The sequence below is a fragment of the Takifugu flavidus genome, chromosome 5 (genome assembly GCF_003711565.1).
Source record: "Takifugu flavidus isolate HTHZ2018 chromosome 5, ASM371156v2, whole genome shotgun sequence".
Taxonomy (NCBI): Eukaryota; Metazoa; Chordata; class Actinopteri; order Tetraodontiformes; family Tetraodontidae; genus Takifugu; species Takifugu flavidus.
In genome coordinates this window covers 8145805-8166897 of record NC_079524.1, presented here as the reverse complement: position 1 = coordinate 8166897, position 21093 = coordinate 8145805, and the positions used below count along the sequence as shown (strand labels likewise).

The following is a 21093-nucleotide window of genomic DNA, read 5'->3' as shown; positions in this document are numbered from 1 at the left end:
AGAAGTTGCAGCTGTTCTCCGTTGACCCTCCGTGTACAGTTGATGGATAGAACCTTCTTTGTCTTTTGCTTCAAGACAGGATGCTACATGCATGTGTTAAAACTCTAGCCAAATATTGACAAGGATCACCAACAGCATGTAAAAAGGTTTTTTAAAAAAGAAGCTTTTCCAAAGAAGCCAGCTGAACATGGCTGGAGTTTGTTTTGGGGAAGATAAAGACACCCAATTCATGTCTTCGCTGAAGGAGCTTAACATTTTAAAGGCCAAGGATGGGAGGGAAAAAGAAATTGCAATTTTGCCGCGAGCACATTGTTGTCTGTGAGGTTGTAGGTGAACTTGAAATGGCCCAGTACTCACAAGATGAAAGAGCAAAAAATCGCCACATATCTTCGTGAATGTGTCATAATTACGACAGAAAAACAATTGCACTTCTGTGCGTGTTTACTGGAACCATGAAAAAAGTCCAATTAAGCTGTTGGACTAAACTGTGCGTGTAAATGTTATGTTATTTTTTGTATGATGGGAACAGAGTCAAGAAGCATATGAAAAAAAGTATTAAGACCCTATCCAAGGCTTAAGGAGAAGAACAAAAAGGAGGACTTCGCGAAGATGAAAGTGCACGAACTGCAGGAAGAACTTCATTTCACCACACCGCCACAGCTTGAAGAACATCCCAAAAGCAAGCATGTTGCTATAAGAGGGGCATAATCCCTCTGGGAATAGAACCGAAACACGTCACTGAGTCACCTGTTATGGCTTTACTTTTTAATAAATGAATTTAATGAATAAAAAACACAACAGCCAGGGTTTTCAGGGTGGATAAGATCATCTGAGGGCAGTGAGCTTTCTTTGATCTCATATCTGCAGGTGAAGTGGGAGGAAGATTTTATGTAACAGAGAACAACTTTGTTTTCAGTGGCATTTACTTTTGCCTACTTGCTCTAAGACTGAATAAAAGATGACAAAACCAGAAGGAAAAGAGGTTTGAGTGGGCATGAGGGTTCTGAGAGGATCTACACTTGTTGACATAAATGGATATAAATGAAAAACAAACTTTTTAGGAACATGAAAGCTGCTTAATCTGTAAATAGCGGTGAGCAATTTGCCTTAAAACCATTTTTTTAAAGGATAAAAATGTCTTTTATCAAGCTATTTTTAACTATTAGATATGAGTTTAAAGTATGGAAATAAAACATTTTCATCCATTTATTTTGTGCTTGGTATCCATGGAATTGGGTTTTATGTTATTATCTATTACTAATATGTTCCTTTAAACATGAATATACAATAAATTAGTAATGAAGTGAGACATAAATCTGAGGTTAGCATAGCTGGTTTGTTTTTCAAGTGTCTTCTGGCTGGTGTGTTAAAATCATTTGGCCCTGAGTCAAACTTTTACACAACATGTCACAAGCGTGCAAAACCTTCAAACACACCGCAGCCGCACACGAACGCACCATCTATCAACCGCCCCCTTTTCCGTCACGCCTCCAACTAAATTAGATTTTGATTGCTCTTTCTGAGGTCACTTTTAATTAAACTTAGATGAGAACATGACACACGGGATTAAGCCCCATCCCGGTGCTTCAAATTATGAATTCATAACTAATGCTAGATCCTATTGCTCTCGACCATGACCAGATCATTAATGTATAACAGCCAAAGAACCCCCCCTAATTGTCCTCCTCTGCAGAGATAAAGACGGGGTGAGGAACGTCTGTGTCTTTCATACCCGTATAAAGAAGGGACATCGTTAAATCCTGTGTTTGAGGAAATCTTAATGGAGGTGACTCCTCTTGATTGTGCTTCAAGTTCAAATCACATTAAACTCAATCAGATAATCTTAATTTCAGACTGCTGTGACAAAAGGTTTGAACCATATTTACTGGTATTTCAGGCCCCAGAACTCCTGCCTCCTTACCTCAGTGATGAAGGCCTTGGCAGTGGCTGGGCTCATGAACAGCACAGCCCTGCGTAACGTATCTCTGTAGCGATGCAACTCCTCCACTCGCATTGTCCTGAACAAACTTGTGATCATCATGTTGATATTGGATTCCACCTTCTGGAGGGACACGTCCATTCCCTGTTGAGAAGTCCGGTCCAGGAAGTCTTCGATACCGCGGATATCTAGAGGAAGGGTGACAGAATGGAGATTCAGCACTAGTAAGATGCCCTTTTATATTATAGTGTCTCAAACATTCATTAAAAAAATCATCAAGCAAATGGAATTGTTTTAGATTCTATTTATTTTAACTAAGAAATATAACAATTCAGCAAAGAGGTGAGATAAATCTGTCCTATTTTGTCTAATTTGAGTGATGTCTGAACAAATATGGAAATCTTAACTACAGGATAATGGTAAGTTCAGGATGGGAGCAAATAAAGTGCTATATAATAACACATAATATAATAAAAAGCATTATAAGCGCAGAATGCCAAGACAAGAAAAAAGTTAATTTAAAAGCACGCACAAAGAATATATCTGAAACTAAAAATTCAAGACATTAAACATAGTTGAAATTGAAAATGCCCACAGTCATTTCCAAAGTCATGTCAAAATACTTTGGTTAAACCCGCCACTAATGGCGTCCAACGGCACTCAGTCAAGATTAATAAAATGTAATGACCTTTTTTATTGGCTGTTGATGTTGGCTGTGGCCTCCAGTATTGGCCTGTAGCGGCACGGAGCCTGACATTTAGTGGCATTTTTAGGTGATGCGTCTGACAAGGCTTGGCTTTTTCATCCATCATCTCGCCGTGAATTTGGCACGAAACATCTGTGCACTTGAAACTTTGCAGTCTAGGAGGGCGAACAACTGAGGAGGTTGTTGGTTCTTTAATAATAAGCCAACCCGGGGCGTGAGAATGGTTTTGTTGTTGTTTTTAGGGCTGAGTTGTTTTCTGATGACTTCCCCACCCGCATATGGAGTTCTTTAAAGCTGCCACTCAAAGAACAAGACTCGCACTCCCAGTAGTTAGCAGATCATTGGCTGTCAGCCACTTTCCACCTTCAACCTACTGGACACCTCAGCGGAAAAGAAAGGAGGTAACACTGCCAACAACCTTGGCGACACAAGCAACCATCTGTTTGAGAACTATTCCTCTGGGAGACAGTACCGGTCCATTAACATCATAAGCAGGTGTCACACCAACATCTTTCCCCTGAAACACTGTCATTTTCTTCAACGCTCCCCTGGCAGAGACACAGCCCCCATGTCCTCCGATAAAAGAAACGAATGAGCCGCCGCTTAAGTACCAACGTTAAAAATCTGTTCGAGCGAGAAGTGAATCTGAAATCAAACACACACACAGTGGGAAGAAGGACAAACACAAATTAAAGGGGTGTCTGTGGAATGGTCGGTCGGGACAAACTGCGCTCGTTTTGCAGAGAGATGGTAGGATAGAGGTAGCGGAGCTGTCAGGCAGAGTGGAGGGAGGAATGGAGCAAGTTATTTTTGAGCAGGCAGCCTGTACTTGTCCTAATCCACCATCATCAGTAGGAGGCGAGGAAACAAGACAATGACAAAAGTACCAACACCTAACACGGAATCTGGTAAATGAGCTCATCTGGACGGACGTGTTTCCATCATTTGGTTTGTACATTAACATTCTGTTAGATAAAGCAAATATTGTTTGGAAGCTCCATCTCTGTTCGATGCATTAAAACCCACATAAAAGCAGACGACTGCCATCACTCACATCACTACCACAGCAGCTGCAGATACATGCATCGCTCTAGATTATGGCGAAATGCTACTTTCCAACAGGCAGACCTGAACGGGCACCGTGCCAAGAAAGCTCAATGATCTGGAATGGTTTCCCTAATTTCATATCAAACAATGTGGAGTTTTCTGCTCCTTGGGTTCCCTTCTTTCCCCATATCCCATCTATCCTCCAAGTCCCTGGCTCAAAGGGAAAACTGGAGTTAATGTACTGTTGCAGCCAGCAAAGGATGGATTTCAGCCGTGTGCACCAGCCGGACCCGGGCTGTTCCTTACTTCCCTGATTGCTTTTTCTTGGATCCTCTTGGCTTTTCATCTGCAGCCACCTTCAATGTCTGCTGTTTGCTTTCTGTTCTCTCGGGGCAAGTCTTATGAGGGTGTATAAAGTCCAGGTCGTTACTCCTGTCTGGGAGGCGGGCTCTGTGTCATGAGTAATGACCATCAATTCCACACTGAAGACCAGTGTTCATGCTGCAGTCAGCGCTACAAGACTGATTCCTAACAACGTTCCAGATCATTAGAAGGTGCCCTGATACTGCAATTTACTATCAACCTATCAGAGATTCTGAGTCCTACAGGCCCAATTTTAACTCACAGGACCTCGTGCTGTCACACTTTAAATGCCCCAAACTTGACCTTGGTTGTTTCTGAAACCACCCCCTATACCCTACATAGTGCACTAGTGTGGACGCCATTTTGAAATAGTGTCCGAATTGTGAGTGAGCATCGCTGTACCCTATGTAGTGCACTCAATGCATCCCACAATGCACTTTGAAAAGGAGTGTACAAGCGAGCACCCTAACTCGGAAAATGTATCCCATCAGCCATTACTGTATGACGTGATACATTTTTTTTAACGTAATTCCTACTGTGCGGTTTGATATTTGAATTTTTTGGAAATAAGAATTTTTTTTCAGTAGGGGTCCAATATGATCATCTTAAAATATTACAACATAAATGTGTAATAAAAAAAAATCAATCAATCTTCACTGATCCCCCCGCCCCTCACTTAAAATTGTTCTTCGGAATCGTCTGTTCCTCCCCAGGCGACAGAATCTCAGTAAAGAATATTTACAAAGAAGAAAAATAGCTCTGGATCCATTTTTTGATGAAAAATTGCTTTATTAAATGTTTTCACTACAGCGGAATATGACTTGAGAATGTTATATGGTATATTGCATTTTCATAAAATGACCGCTGAATGTATTTCTGGTGGGTTAAAATAATTAAATGGACCTGGCCATTTTCCCGGCGACCGGTTCGTAATTACTATGCGACAACATGACGTCACTTTCCGTGCGCCGTAAATGATGTCGTTGTCCGAATACTAACTTTAAATTGAGTGCGCTACGTAGCTCACTCAATCCATGTCCCCCATGTAGTGAGCAGTGAATAGGGAACGAGTGTGTGGTTTCGGAAACAGCCCTTATGTAGCTTTCTGTTTCATATAGACGAAACATCCCATTGTGGTGAGCAGGGGAAAATCATGTGATTGGACAGGAAGTGACATATCTGAAATGATGGTATCACCTGAGTCTCACCATCCCTTAAAATGGAATTTATGTAAAACAAACGGAAACTAATACAAACATATTTAGCCCTTAAGTCAAATGTTATGTCAATGTAAAAATACAGCATTTACGACATTCTTATCTTGGGCTAATTTTGCTATTCCTAATGATTTATTTTTAAGGTAAATTTAAATCAAAAGTATCTTTAAAAATAAAGATACATTTCATTGACCAAAAGCTCCTGTACTTGGGTACTGTAGTTCCCATTCTGTCTTCTGTTTTGTTCCAGGACCAACGTTCCTAACATCTTTTTGTCTTACCCATCAGACTTTGATGGTCCAAATCTCTGCTGCAGGCATTTCAGGCGCCCCTTCCTAAAATACAGATTGAACCTGACATCGATTGCGAATGGGTTCCTTGTAAAGTTAAGCCTTGTGAATTCATCAATCAGTTAGAGATGTGGTTCGGGAAGTTGAACCACCCAGGCCAGGAGTTGTAAACTTAAAGCTAGAAACTTTAACTTCCTATAGGAAATCAAATGCCCAGAAGCCCCAGCAACACTCTTCAGTCCCTCCTCCTCTTTAAAACCTTGAATTCTCAAGTTTTTGTGCCCTTCTCTGTCCACTGCTCTTGTGCAGATTTTTTTTCTGTCATTTACTGATCTTTCACCTTGTTTTTCCCTCAATACCACAGCCCCCCGCCAGGATCCAAACGGAGCTTAACCAGCATTTCTGATCCCCTATCCTCTCCAGCATTTAACCCCAAAAGAAAGTCTAATCTAATACCACTAATCCAGTGGTTAACAATTGACACTTAAGGCCTCTTCAGCTCTGTTACCTCAAATTTTATTTTTTTCTTGTATTAATAAGGAATATGCCTGTAATATACATGTAACTACCGTATGCAAAAGAATTTATACAATGCTGTTAATATTGATTTTACTTTGGTAAAACTTTGAAGTTTTACCCACAAAAAAACAGATTGTGATTCATGCTTTTCTTTTTAAATCTTTTCTTTTAGGGGTGAAACGATTCCTCGAGTAATTTGAGTTATTTGATTACAAATAAAGGAATTTTCCCTGCCTCAAGTAATCATTTTATATTTATATCTATATCTATATGTGCAGCCAATCACAGTATCTCAATAGACTAATCTCAATGGAGCACAACACACTTATGTCACCCATGCAAACAAACCATCAAACATCGTTTTCTCTTGTGTAGGGCGACCAGACACCCTTCTTTTTTGAGACCTTAAAGTTTGTCTGGGCGGAATTACAATTTACTTTGGCTTTATTCTGCTAGATCCCCAAACATGTTTACATCCAATTCATGTTGTGTTTGTCCATTTACTTGATTAACCAAAAGGATTTCCAGTAGAATATCTCATTTCTACAATATTCGATAGCTGCGGCCCTACTTTCTCAATGTTTTTGGACCCGCAGCAAAATTCAGAGGCAGATTTAAACCTCTCAGGCTGTTTGAGTTGCATGAAGGTGAAGCAAAGCTGCACCTCCACTGCCAAAGCTGCTCTGTACTCTGTACTGTTACTTTCATAGCAAAACACTTTTCTCCTGGAGCATCCTCCGGGGATATAAACAGAACTCCGGGGTCAGGTCTTTCTGTGAAAAGGGGTTACACCCTCTCCATCTGTTGTTGTGTTTATCTGATCAGCCTCCTTTTCCCAGCTCTGCCCTTCCAAATTTGCTATGCGTTTAGATCTCCGTTCCCATCCCCTCTGATCTTTTACTGTTTCTGTTTTTCCTCATACGTTCATGTTACATTTATCTCTCCTCTACTGGCGATTTACCTTCAGAAGAGGCAGGTTCAGCTGCCACCACCCTGTACAAAGTTCATGTAACATTGGTGTTTGCCTCATGAGGGGGCCTTTCATTGCTTCTCTGACTTTTCCTTCCCTGCCCCCTTTTCCATTTTCCCCCCGCCAGGTTTTCTTTTACACATTTTTCACCTCTGTTTTCACTTACCACTAGACTGCCTCACCTGCTGTGTTCCAGGGTCACTGTGGACTGTACTTTCCCATCAAACCTCAATCTGCCACTCAAACTCCTTAAAATGGCAGCGGCCATCTCATATCCATCACATCAGTGAAAGTAACCAGAATGTTCCATTTCTGTTGCATTGTCCAACTCAGAGCAGAGCTGAATCGGATTTTTATGGCACTATATGAGATCTTAATTACCCAGATTTGAACATGAGCCAAAAAATGTTGATTTACTTTTAGATTTGAACTTAGACTATTTCATGGCTGCAACTCGGCTGCATGTTGTGGGCAAATTTTGGCAAATCCGCAGTGAAAAACACAACAATGCTTCCAGCATTTTGTGTATGTAAAAAAGTTGATTAAAGCATCTTCCTGGAACTCTTTTTTTTCCTCTCACCACAGAAAAGGTGAAAGATGAGTTATTGAGTTTGTGATCAGATTAGAACTCAGCATCTCGCTGCTGTATGCATGGAGCATATTTGCAATAGTTTTCCACTTTGGATCCTCCACACAGCATGTAATGGGACCAAAGAATCAATAAACATTGTAGAAGAGAGTCTTTTCTTCCTCCAATGTATTAAAATGCACCTTATGGCAAACAAAGATTTCCTTCAAACAATATTAGCAGCCAAGTAATTGACGTGATAGCTACAATTTGCATAAGCAGATATTAGATATAAAGGGTTAATCTGATACACCATATAGACCTCATAAGTGGAACTGGGATAAACCTACATAATTACATTAATTAGGCCTATCCCATATAATTATGTTACTTCAAAATGATCTTGGAGAATTTTAACACATGACTGACATCCAAACAAGTCTAACACATATAAAGTGAGTCACTCAGCTTTAACCTTTAACCAGTGGGCCTCAGGCCACTCATGGCTACAATCACAAGAGCACACATCTCCTTAATGTCAACACAGTTGTTAACACAAAGTGTTTGTTTTTATATCCAGAGACTGGAGAGTGGCTCTCGCCGGATTATGGACGAGCCACGTCTCATTTACATTGTTTTGTGAATATCAGATTTTGTGGAAACTGCAGAATGGCTCAAGGGCCCTAAAAGAAAGAGAAGGAGGCAGAAAAGAAAGATGAATGGAAAAGGGGGGAAATAATAGAGAGAAAACACATGTTCAGAGCATTCACAGCGCACCAGTAGAGCTGAAAATAGGGATTGGGACACTTGAACCAGGGCTTCATTTGAAAGGACACACTTGACTGTCTGTTCTGTATGGAACTCCCCTTGTGTAAAACAAGGCCTTTTTGGGAACTGTACCATCACCTTACACCCCAACCCCCTCCCCCCTGGCCCTCTCTTTCTCTCATCTCATCTGAAGGTTGGAGGCCCCTTGAAACAATGGTGAAATCTTCAGAGGTGCTGAATCACTGGTAACAGATCTCAGAGATGTAGGGCCGCATATGTTATGGCAACGCTGGTGTGAACCCGTAAAATGTCTCTTTCTCTTTCTAAGCCTTTGAAGAACATTGACGTGTGATTTTACACATTCACTCTATATTAAGTTAACCCTAACCCTAACCCTATATTAAGTTGGGAAAAGCAACATCATTTGCTTCATCCCCACAGCTATGCATCAAGAACATCCTTTCACCTCCAGCTCTTCCATCTCAGATCATATAACTGAAAATCTCATCCATGCTTTAGGTGGGCTCCAGTATGTTCAGAGTTCTGCAGCTGCAGTTCTCCAAACCCTGGCAGCAAATCACCCCAAACCCTCACCCACCTTTTCTGGCTCCCGCTCAAGTCCTGCATCTCTTAAAACGCTTCTCTCTCACCTACAAATGTCTTCGTGCTCCTCGTTTTTTTCAGAATTCTACGTTGCACTTGGGACTGTAGATTAATTCTAGCACTGATGGCAGAGAGAAGTCGTTATTTGATCCCATGTGAGCTCTTTAATATAATAAGTTTGTGTATTTCGGGGTGTGTACTATTGTATACCACAAAACCACTTCTGTGTGAATTGTATCATGAGAAATCTTTACAACACTTTTGCCACATGAATCCATTTCCACTGCATTTCTCTAGAAAACCAAGCTAATCAAAAACCATCCCTCCGATGTTAGTTTGCTGTGCTCACATGGAGGAGCATACATGGCATATTCAATATGCATAAAGCAAAGTGGGAGTCTGCAGAATTAATTTTAATTGCTAAACAATTTGACATGCATGTATCACATCAATTAGTTTAATTGACTGCAAAGAAAAAGTGCAGCTTCTCTGTCGTTAAAAGCTTTAGTGCAATGCTCAAGCAAGCAAAGCAGAGAGGCGCAGCAGCCTCGAAAATGTGAACCGCAGAGAAAAACGTGGCACCTGCTATTGTCTGCTGGGTAACAAATGTCTGCTCTGACATTCGGGGTGGGATCGACCCATTAGGAGCAGTTCCTCCCCTTCCTGTGTGAGTGAATGTTAAGTTAGACTGCACCGTTAGCTAGAGGACAAAGAGGAATGACAGGCAGTCAGTCTGGGTTCTGCAAGTCCAACTAATAATTCAACCTCTTGACAAGATGATAGTAAATCTGAGAAGATGCTGTCGCTACTTAACGAGAGAGGAGGTGGAGTTGGTTTAAGAATGCCATGTAAGAACGTGAGAGGACGAGAGAAGGGTTTCGGATTTAAATCAGCCTCTTCTCTTCACAGAAGGTATCAGGTTTAATATTTTTCATAAACTGTCTGGGGGCCGGAGGGTTCCTGTTTGAGCCCCACTTGAAAACCAGGAAACTGGAAAATAGCATTGTTGAGGTACCCTTCAGCAAGGTGCTGAGCCCCGAAATGCCCAGATGGGCTGTCCAAGAGTTGGTTTATTTTCCTACTAAATGTTTGCCTGTTCACGTGACCTTGGTATGTTCATGTAGGTAAATGTGTGTACGGATCCGAAGCCCATAAACGATCATCCACCTGAGCACACACACATTAAACCTTTAAGGGATTTTTTTTTAAAGAGGGAAACTGAAATAAATGTGCTGCAGTTTGTAGAAGCAGAAACAGGCTGTTGCTGCTCCGATACAGGAATTAATGTAGTGTGAAGAAAATGAGCCCCTAGAATAAAGCAGACCGCGTGCTTACAAAATGATGCGACCCCAACGGCTTCATTTTGTATCAACAGGCGTAAAATGAGTGCAGTTCCTGGTTTATCCACACCGAAATATCTGGGAAAGTGAGCGTTTTGTGTACTTTTTTGTTTTTCACCAGCATTGATGGATTTTCTTACCAAAATCAGAGTCATAGAAGAGGATGAACTTCTGCCAGCTGTACTCCGACACCACTTGCAGGATGACCTCGTTAAGGTAGACGGGCGGGCGGACCATCAAGGTGTAGTCGTCTGCTCCGGGAAGGCGGCTGGTCAGCGGGCAGGTGGAGCGAGGCGTCCCCGCCGGCGAGCGCTGGATGAAGAGGTGCGGGATGTGCATGGCGTCTGCCAGCGTCTGAAGGCTGCCCGCTGACATGCAGCCGATGGAGCTGACCAGGGCCAGGATACCGCGGTTCATCAGCTCGCAGGCTTGAGGAACAAAGGAGGAGCAGACAGAAACGAGGGGAGCTGTTATTCTCAGAACACACAGGGGAATCGTAAAGGAAAAGAAATGGTGGCAGCTCCTGATCTTTACAATTATTTGTGGCAAAAAAAAATGCACCAAGGCAGGAAATTCATCAGCACAGGAGTCAAACCAAAAAGGATTTGTCTTTCTGTATATTTATTTTATAACCACAGTGAAATATGAGTATGGAAGCTGCTTGACGTTGTCCCTTCCATTTAAAAGTGTCTGCTGGCTGAATCCATCTGACCTTCCCGCTGGATCATAGTTGTGTCTGTATCCATATTATGGACAGGTTTCAGTTGTACTTCCAGTAAAGCATTAAAAAGATAAGGCTGTAACCTGATCAAGTTAATATAACACTGTAAAAAACTGTCCTTGTTGCCAGTCATTCTTCACAAGCTTCCATTTTCCTTCTTAACACTTTCTGGCGCTGACATACCATTTGTACTTTTTCTTGCTTTGCTTTCCCCACCTCCCAACCTACTGCTGTCAAAAACACCTCTACCTCCTACCCTCTCACCACACTCCTGTGTTATCTCTCTCTGTGTCCAAAACAGGCCCTCTGAGTGCTTACCTTTCAGCCCCAATCATTTCAAAGCTGCAGTCTTGCAGTGATTTTCATTTCAGCTGCCTTACAGCAACACCGTCGTGCGCTGTCCTCTATACGGAGTGATCTGCCATCCTCCCCCACCTCTCTAACAACCTTTCTTCAGCATCTTTTCCATTTTGCCGATCTTTGCTGCACACGTCTTGTTTACCCTCTTGGAATCCCAAGCAGCCACACACCATTTTTCCAGTCCAGCGAGCTGCATGTTCAACAGGTCATTTTGACTTGATTTTTCATCATACCTATTAACACATGCATTTGCTCCATATCTGTTGTTTTGAAAAAAAAAACAAAAACTTCTGACTATTAAAATAAAAGGCTTGAAAGACGAGAGAGTCCGCACACACACACACGCATATCTTGCTGGAGGTAACAGAGCACCGTCTAAAACAAACCTAACTCAAAGCGAACTGTTGACACTGCAAAATGAAGCAAAAAAGAGAGAGAATTCCTTCAGACTCATGGTGCTAAGAAAAGCAAAGCATGAGCTGGGATGCTTACAGCGTGTCTCTGAGATCCTCAGAGATACACGGGATGACAGTTTTGTCCACATCAGCTGGTTTAAAACAAGAAAAACCAGTGACTTGCATTTGGTCACGGTTCAGCAAATACAGATCGTATAACAAGTCCAAATATTCAAGAAATGGTGGCTTTGAAACAGACGATTTTACTGTTACTGTCCCGCCTCTGAGTCCGTGCTTTTAGTAAATTAATTACAGTGAGATTAGCCCTGATTCGACCTTTATTCATCACTTAGTGTTAAGTACGTAGGCATGTGGTTGTAAGTAATTAAGCATATATTATTTAGTGTGTGTGTGTGTGTGTGTGTGTGTGTGTGTGTGTGTGTCAAAACAGTTTCTATCCATTTACGTAAATTGACAACGCTGAATAATCCATGTTATCCACAACCAGTTGACCATATCATGCAAAGAGCGTACTCACTGTACTCAAGTCTAGCTACAGTAGCCTTCTATTTGCCTAGCATTGTCAAGACCCTGGTTAATGGAAGGCTTTACTAATCCTCTACTTATTAGGCTACTTTGGAGAATTAGTGCCCTCATCCCTTCTACATCACACACTCTCAATTCTGCAGGGGGTTTCTGAGAATTAGGCTCATTAGTGCTCTTGGCTAATGACTTAACAATTGCATTAAACCTGCCCACGTTCTGAAGTAAGGAACTGTAAATGGAGAATGCTGGACGGACCAGCACAGGAAAACACATAATGGAACTAGCACCACCATTATCAATGCCTCCATTTGACTGTGAAACCAGAAATACACTGGCCTGAACTGGTCTGCTTGGAGACACGGCTGCAGACGTTGACTCGCCGCGTTCTGCGGCATAATGCGACGGAGCATGTGATTGAGCTCACTCTGTCTCCACTAGTTGGTTTGTCAGAAGAAATGGGCCTTGAGCAGGCACTTCACCTCCACCCATGTGTAACACTTTCATCTCTTTCCACTGGACGTACACCTTTTATCACACTTACGCAAGGTCTCAAAGTTTCTGTGGCCTGATGATAAAGGACAGGGAGGAAAGGGAGACGGGGAGGAAGAAAGTGAATCGATAGCTGTGAAGAAAACCGATAAAGGAAGGTGTATTTTAGGAATAACACTGACACACAGAAATCTTTATTTATACCTGCAGGCCACAGCAACAGTATAATAATAGTGATACTAATGATGACAATGATGATGCCTTTTCACATTAATGGGACAGAAAAAGGAACTCCTGCAGTCCACTACTTTCACTCGGCCAGTGTCCCAAATATTTCTTTACCGTAATCTCGTTTGTCTTTATTGCTCCGACCTACGGTTCACTGATCTTTCCGTGTTGCTGCAAAAAGCAACTCTCTGTCGTGCCGAGCACTGAGCCCCGTTGTAAGTCATTAGCCCCATTAAACGCGAGCTCTTCCAGTCTAAAACGCTGCAGGACTCCTCTGCCCACCAGCTGATAACAGCTATCTGCTAACTAGCGCTCCTCCTGCCAATTTCAATGCGGATTTGCTGCAGTCTCGTGGTGAACGCATCACAGCCGAGCAGGGTCCTGCCAGGCCAAACGCTTGTTTAGCTTCAGACGCTTGCTAAATGATTATCTTTGCCCCGAGGCTTGTGCTCTTTAAATGGAGAAGAAGCTGATTGGTTGATCAACCGTCCTCAGAGCTAGGATCAAAGATTTTTAAAGACACAATTTAGCAATGATCAATTAATCAGCTTCAAAACAGTTTTACTGATCTAGTGTAAAGACATGTAGGCTAGTCTATGTATGCTAAAATGAGCATTACTTATACGGTTGGAAAAAAAAGTTCTTATCTGTGACACACACTGTCACGAGCTGTTTGTGCCTTTTATTTTTCGTTGCAGGAATAAGATCAGAGTTGAGAACACGTTAATAATACGCCACTGCTGTATCTCAGGTCACTTCTGGTCAATGGTCTCAACAGGGAAGTTAAAGAGGTTTTAGTTGATCATATTGTCTTTTGTGCTCGCACACATTGCAGCGTGGCTGTGTGGTAAGTGGCAGAGCCACGGGGGTGCACACACCACTGGCAGCAGTAGGATCAGCCCTGCTCACAGGCCTGCGTGTTGGTGCCTGCCCACGGCCGTCAGATCACTGATACACACCAATGGAGGGGATTAGCAAAAGCTAGGATGCCCTTTTTCGTTGCGCATTGCTGTGTGTTCCCAACTCCAAGCACTTTCCTCGACTGTAAATGCCTCTCAGTGATTTCTCATCAACACAATCTGTTCTTATTCCTGCCTCCAGTCTGCCTCCCCACCTCATAGCCTGTTCCTATTAACGTTTAATGGACACCGTTGGTCCATTTATCACATTTAACATCATCTATTCCTGCTGAACACTGATGTTTCCGCCCCAACAGAGGTGTAGCTGGTCCTTTACCCCACATCTTTTTGTTCTCTTCTTTACTTCATGCCCTAAAACTGTCCCCAAGCTCTGTAGCTTTCAGCATTTTATTTATCCACTTATTCACTCTTATCACACTTGCCGGAGAATCGTCCCCTTTCCCTTCCCCCTCATCCACATCTGACACTTTTCCCATTAAAGGCTCCCTCTGCCTTGGCCTTCTTTTTTAAAAAAAAATCTTTTAAATAAACTATTTGAATAATTCCTTCTCTCTTTCTTCTGTTTCTCTTCTCCCACCATGTGAAGCCTGCAAACGCTGCTGTGTAACTGCTGCGTCTCTTCCACGGGTGGCATCTCGACACCCCTTTGCTGACCTTTGACCTCCCGACCACACACAGTCCTCCATTTCCTCTCCATTACGCTGTGTTTGAGCTGTGTCTAATGTCTGTGATGAGCGTGTCTCCTGCAAGACTCTGGGTCTCTTTTTTGCTTCCATTTTGCTTGTTTTGGGTTTTTTTTCTTCCAGGTTAAACTGAATTTCTGGTCCTGTAGCAGATTCTGCTGTCAGACACTGAAGGCAATTCTTTCAAAACCCAACTATGCACATGTTTCGACATCCGCACCAATTTCCAGAGACGGGAAATCAAATTTGCGATGCATCTCTAACGTTTTGAGACTGTTTCCCATTTCCATGTTGCTATGTTGCATCCTTGTGGTGAAATGAAAACAAATACATTCCCCATATCAGTGCACTCTTCAGAATGTTAATGCGAGGAACAGAAATATTTTATTTTATTTCATTTGGCCAATTGCTTGAAAGAGAAAAAGTGAAATATTGACACAAGTATTCAGAACCTTTACTCAGCCACAGTTGCAGCCTCCAGTCTTCTCTGGTGTGGTGCCATCAGCTTGGATGAGGACTTTCAGCCCTTTTTAGGTCTCTCTAAAAAAGTTTAGTGGGTTCAAGTCAGGGTTCTGTCTGGCAAACAGCCCAACGCTGCCACCACCAGGATTCACTGTAGGATGGTATTGGATAGGTCACAACCACAAATCCAAACACAACGCTTGGAATTAAGGTCAAAAGTTCAACAATAAGGTCAGAGAATCTTGGTTCTCACAGTCTGAGAGTCTTTTAGGTGCTTGATGGGCATTTTCTGAGGAGAGGCTTCTGTCTGGATTAGTGGCAGGCTGCAGTGATTCGTTGACCTTCTGGATCTTTCTCCCACCCTACCACAGCTCTCTGGAGTTCAGCCACAGTGACCGCTGGGTTCTTGTTCACATTTCTATCAAAGACCATTTTCCCTAAGTGCTCAGTTAGGTCTGATGACCAACCAGCTCTTTGGCTGTGCTGATGCTCCAAACATCTTCTGTTTCATATATACAGAGGTCACTGCGCTCTTAGGAACCTTCAGAGTTTCCCTTCTCAGATCTGTGCCTCCATACAACCTTTCTCTGAGCTCTGGAAACAGTTGTTGGAGCCTCCTGACTTGGTTTTTAGTCTGATCTGCATTATCGGCAGTCAGACCTCATGTGTGTCTGGACGTCTAGGTCCAGAAAGGGTCTAAATTCTTATGGCAAAACAATATTTATTTTCATTATGTTATTGTAGAACCAGACACATAAGGTAGTCAAGAAAAATCTGGAATTCATTTTACACTTTGGAATTCTGGGGTACTGAATGTATAGATCAGGGAATACTTGATGCTTGTAACTGTCAGGCTGCTGTATAATAAAATCTTAATAAAGCTCCACCTACATTATATTTTTAACAGCCCCCTGCCTCAAAATAACAAAAGTGTGATAAGTAAAATTGAATTTGTTTCTGAGCTGCCCACACTCGCCTCACCAAATGCCAAATGAGTGTTTGTCCAACATAATGAAAAGAGGATGGAAGTGACAACACATAATCACAGCACTTTTCATCCTTCTTTTGAACATGCGGCTCACATTTTGACATGTTTACGTCAATCAGTCCAGCCTGTTCCTGCAGTGATTGCTCTGTGTAGCTTCACAGCTGTAAACAGAATGCTGCTAAACTAGCTAGCTGGCTAGCACCCCAACACTGAGAAACAACTTGATGCTAAGATGGGGTAAATTATACTTGTTTAGAAAAGAACTAAAACGGGGCTCATGATAAGTTGCAGTACAACTCAGGAAGGAGGGACAATATTTCTTTGCATGTATTAAAAAGGATATATGCAAAGAAAAGACAAGAATAATGATTATAGTTAACATGTATTGATTTTTGTTTGTTTGTATAACACAAACCTACAGAATTGACCTTCAGACCTATATTAGAGATGTTTTTCTTCAAGCTTTTTCCTTACTCTTTATATGCATGTAACACACACACACACACATACACACAGATGTGTGTTGGATGGGTTGGACATCTTAGGAGTGAGCAATCACACTCAATGATGAAGTGTTATACAACATCCCAAAGCATTAAACCAAACTGATTAGTGATCATTGCTAATGATAAATACACACTTTACCCCTCTCTCATTCTCTCTCTCTCACACACACACACACACACACACACACACACACACACACAGACACACAACCAAATTGCTGTCTTTTGACTCGGTTGTATTACAAGCTAAGTTTAACAGTAGTTAAATTGTATTTCATTGAAGGACCTCCTTAATCCTGTCCAGGACTTTGTTAAAGGCTGTGGAATTATGAAGAATATCACATTTAGCCTCATAGTTTCCCAGTTACTTTTGTTTCTTGCAAAACAAACTTCTCTGCAATTCACAGGAAATATGCCAATTGAAAAGTTTTACCAAAACACGACTGAGTTCCTTCCCCATGTCGCCCGAGGACTCATTCCAAACACGCCGCTTCCAATCAACGTTTTTGGCTGAAAGTCTATTTTGGTTGTGTGGGGGAGTGTCGCAACAATAAGCACTTAACAATGCCACCCTCATTACAGCAATCAGCATTGATAAACACATCAAATTCAAATTGTGTTTGTTCAAATGAAGGACCAACAACAGGCGCTGCCAATGTGCCGTCTGACATTTTTTTAATTAGTCTTTGAGTCTCTATGAGATGAAGTAACAATGGTTGTTACTCATCATTGTGGTGTTTGTGTGTGTGTGTGTGTTTGTTGTGTTGCATCCCTTTCCAGCTGTCTGTCAGTGATGGGTTGTCTCTTGTCCCACTTCCAAGAGGCTCTTGTTTCAAGCTAAAAACCTGTTATTACAGTTGTCACCAGGATGAAGGTCTATGACACAGCCGTTAGCACAGTTCCCGCTCAGTAAGAAGGTCTTGGGCTCTAATTGTGCTTTTCTGTGTGGGGTCCTTTTAGAGTTCTTTCCTCTCTCTATCCAAAGCCATTACAGTACAGGTGGACTGGGACTCTAAACTGACCCTAAGAATGAATGTGAGGGTGATATTGATGCCCTATATGTTACCCTTGTGATAAAATGGATGGATGGATGGATGGATGGATGGATGGATGGATGGATGGATGGATGGATGGATGGATGGATGGATGGATGGATGGATGGATGGATGGATGGATGGATGGTGGATGGATGGATGGATGGATGGATGGATGGATGGATGGATGGATGGATGGATGGATGGATGGATGGATGGATGGATGGATGGATGGATGCATGGATGGATGGATGGATGGATGGATGGATGGATGGAGATACCGTGTGGTGAACCCTGACATTGTGCCAGTACAGGTTAGGCTATTTATGCCGAATCAGAGAAGGAAAATATTTATTTCAACATGGGGTAAATAAACCAATAAGGTTGTCATAGACACACAGCACATTTGATTTGCTTGGTCTTTTCTTCTGCTCTCACCCTTCAGGAAGAAGCGAGGCGCACTAATTAATACCTTCCCCAAACAACAAGTAGAACCCACCCAGGACACCCACGTCTGAGCTCTGACACACGCAGCTGGAGCGTCACCATAACTCCACATTCCACTCATCGTTTTACATGGTGCTAAGGTGGACGCACGCAGCTAAAAAAACCCAAAATAAAACATGTCTCCACCATGACCATTATCTCCTAAAACTGACGGCTCGAAATAATCAAGTTGTTGTCAATTTCCTGTAGAGATGATCCAGATAATAGATGCATTTCCAGCATGAACCCACACAGCAGTAGCTGAATAAAAAGACCTCTATTTCAGCAACGGTTGACAGCTTTTTCGCTCCAAATCGATATTTACAAAGCACAAATACAGTCAAGGCCACCCAGCAAGTCTGTTAATGTTTCCTTCTTGTGTGATTGTGTGCAAACACTTGGTTCTTCCATGATACTCCAGCAGAAGGGACATCAGTCTCACCAAGTCACTTTTCAACTTGAAACACATCAGTCCCCCTGTTCCCTGCCTCTCCTGGTCCTCAGAGCCGGGGTGGGGTGTGCGTGTGTGTGTGTGTGTGTGGGGGGGGGGGGTGATCACGCACAGCCACCCACCCCACATGCTCTGTGTGCATCAACAAAAATACGGGGCCAAAAAAAAAAAGATCTGGGAACAAGCAGCAGGCCGACAGCTGATAGCTGACACACTAACACCCGTTTGCCACGGCAACAGTGAAAAACTAAAAACAAAGAAAATGAAGTTGTGGGGATTTCACACTGGGTTGCTGGAATTGAGGTTATCACATGAGGAAAAAAGGGGTCTGCAGCAGTAGAAGAAAATTTGATCTGTTCACTGAAACTACCCCAGAGCTGCTGCGCACGAGCCAGCGGGCAGGCAACAAACTCTCCCGGCAGGTTTTTTTTTATTACGGGGGAAGTCGGAACAGGCAGGGGGGAAAACCCCAAAGAGATATAGAAAAAAAGGAACATGGAAACTCTTTATACAATAGTCCCATGCTGGGGTTTGAACCCATGACTGTGCTCGCTGCTCAGGTGCCGTGCTGCCAGGCTAGGGCCGCGATTTTAGCTATTCTGTAGAAACAAACCTGCGAGGTTTAGCACCTGTGTACTGATAGACTGGAGTCGTCGTAACTTGGATCGTGTGTTTATTTTCCCCGTCAAAGATAAATATGGATGTGACACATTTCTTGAGCCTTCATCCCTTCTTGCTGGTGACGTGTGCACACAGGACGAATCGTGGCGCTGCACATCTGCCAGAGTCCAGGAGATTCAGCTCAGCTCTCCTCTCCTCTCCTCTCCTCTCCTCTCCTCTCCTCTCCTCTCCTCTCCTCTCCTCTCCTCTCCTCCTCTGTCATGTTGTATCTCAGCATGTTTGCGTCTCTCCCTCTGCTTTAACCTTAAACCTGTCAGCTTGTGTTAATCACCCACTCCCTTCTCTATTTCTCTCATATGCATCCCTCTGTCAGGTTCCTTCTCATCCCTTCATCTGACTCTGTAAAATACAAGGTGAATGTAGCCTTTAGCTAGGCACTAAAACTTCAGAGTCCTTTCATTTTCTCTCCCTCTCCTCTCATCATGACCAGGTGGAGCAGAGTTAGAACCCCAAACAACCTTTATTTGGATGGATGCTCGTCTTTTTGTGTGCAACTCTCACTGATGCCAGCTGGCTGGATTTGTAGTTCAAGTGCTATTGAGCGCACGCTGGACGTTCAGCCTTCACCCTGTTGGACGTTTTTTGAGTGATGTCAATTTCCAATGGATTCCAAGTTTCTTCTTCTTCTTTTTGTAATCCCTGTGCCTCCATCTACTAGCTCGGCGTGCATACTGGGTGAAGGCGATGTCACTTCCGATTACTGCAAGCATGCTGCCCACACACTGATGATCACTTGGACAGTGCTGGGATTCTACTGTAGCTGTTAGAAGTACACCCCCCCACACACACACACACACACACACACACACTCTCTCTTTATCAGGGACATCCTTTTGCCACGCTGACTTGAAATGAACAAGCCACGGCTAAATTACAGTTTCTCCTGCAGTTGCTTCATGTGTCGTCGCACTTGCATCAGAGTTGAGGACAGTTGGATTTTGTGGGCGTAGGACCGTCAGACAATCTCATCCATCTGCATCTGCAACTAAAAGTCGAACACCAACGGTTTTGTGGAAAACTGCGCACGCAATATGTATTATATGCCAACAAGTTTTATGGTAATACGTGATATCAAAGTAAGAGTAAAGGGTTTGGTAATAGTAAGAGCTGGCAAATAAACAACTGGTAACAGCCAACCTGGACTGAGGAAGATCAGACAAACATTTGGATGAGGTTGACCGCTTCCACCTTCACCTAGAGGAGAAAATAAAGATCTCTGGCTGTGATTTTTAAATGAGCCCAGACGTTCACCGCCCCACTGCAGAGCCAACAGACAGCGGCACTGATACCTGGTGGAGCTCCAACTAATTCCATACAAGAGAGGAAGGGCAAAGAGGTCTGTAAGAGAACATAAGACACTGGCGTGGCTGCTCTGTTGGACGGCTGCCTGACCACAACGGGCCACGGATCCCTGCAAACTTCCATGCCAGCACCAGCATTTGGAATTTGATACAAGCAAGTGTTGGCAGCCGGACGCCTACATTAAGGTCGTCTCTCTGCACTGATGTGTGTTTTTCAGCCCGCTCTCATCCTCCTCTCTTCAGATAATCACTGTTTTCTCACGGCCCCTCACATCTCTCCCGGGCACAAAGGTTCGGCTTCTGGTGTCGCCAGCAGGGCGAGCTGTCCTTGGTTTCACCCACGTCTGGTGCCAGGGCCCTCTTCATGTGTCTCCGGTGACCACACGGGACCGGATTTCCCTTCCTCGTTCTGTATGCATCATTTCCATTTCTGAGGCCAAGATGTGTTTTAGATTCAAAAAGACCTTCTGCCACTCCGGAAGTCCATGTTACATCTTTTCCACTGGGAATAG

At 43.0% G+C, this 21093-nt stretch overlaps 1 protein-coding gene across 3 annotated transcripts in view; it reads right to left on the bottom strand.

Moving 5' to 3' along the window:
* The window catches only part of grid2 (glutamate receptor, ionotropic, delta 2), a 263655-nt gene that overhangs the window by 112938 nt on the left and 129624 nt on the right, over nt 1–21093 (bottom strand). For all 3 annotated transcript variants that reach the window (XM_057032330.1, XM_057032331.1, XM_057032329.1), the window contains exons 3-4: nt 10471–10758; nt 1922–2127 (exon numbers count right to left, since the gene is read on the bottom strand). In XM_057032330.1, coding sequence (XP_056888310.1) covers nt 1922–2127; nt 10471–10758 — 494 coding nt within the window. The remainder of the gene's footprint in view (nt 1–1921; nt 2128–10470; nt 10759–21093) is intronic.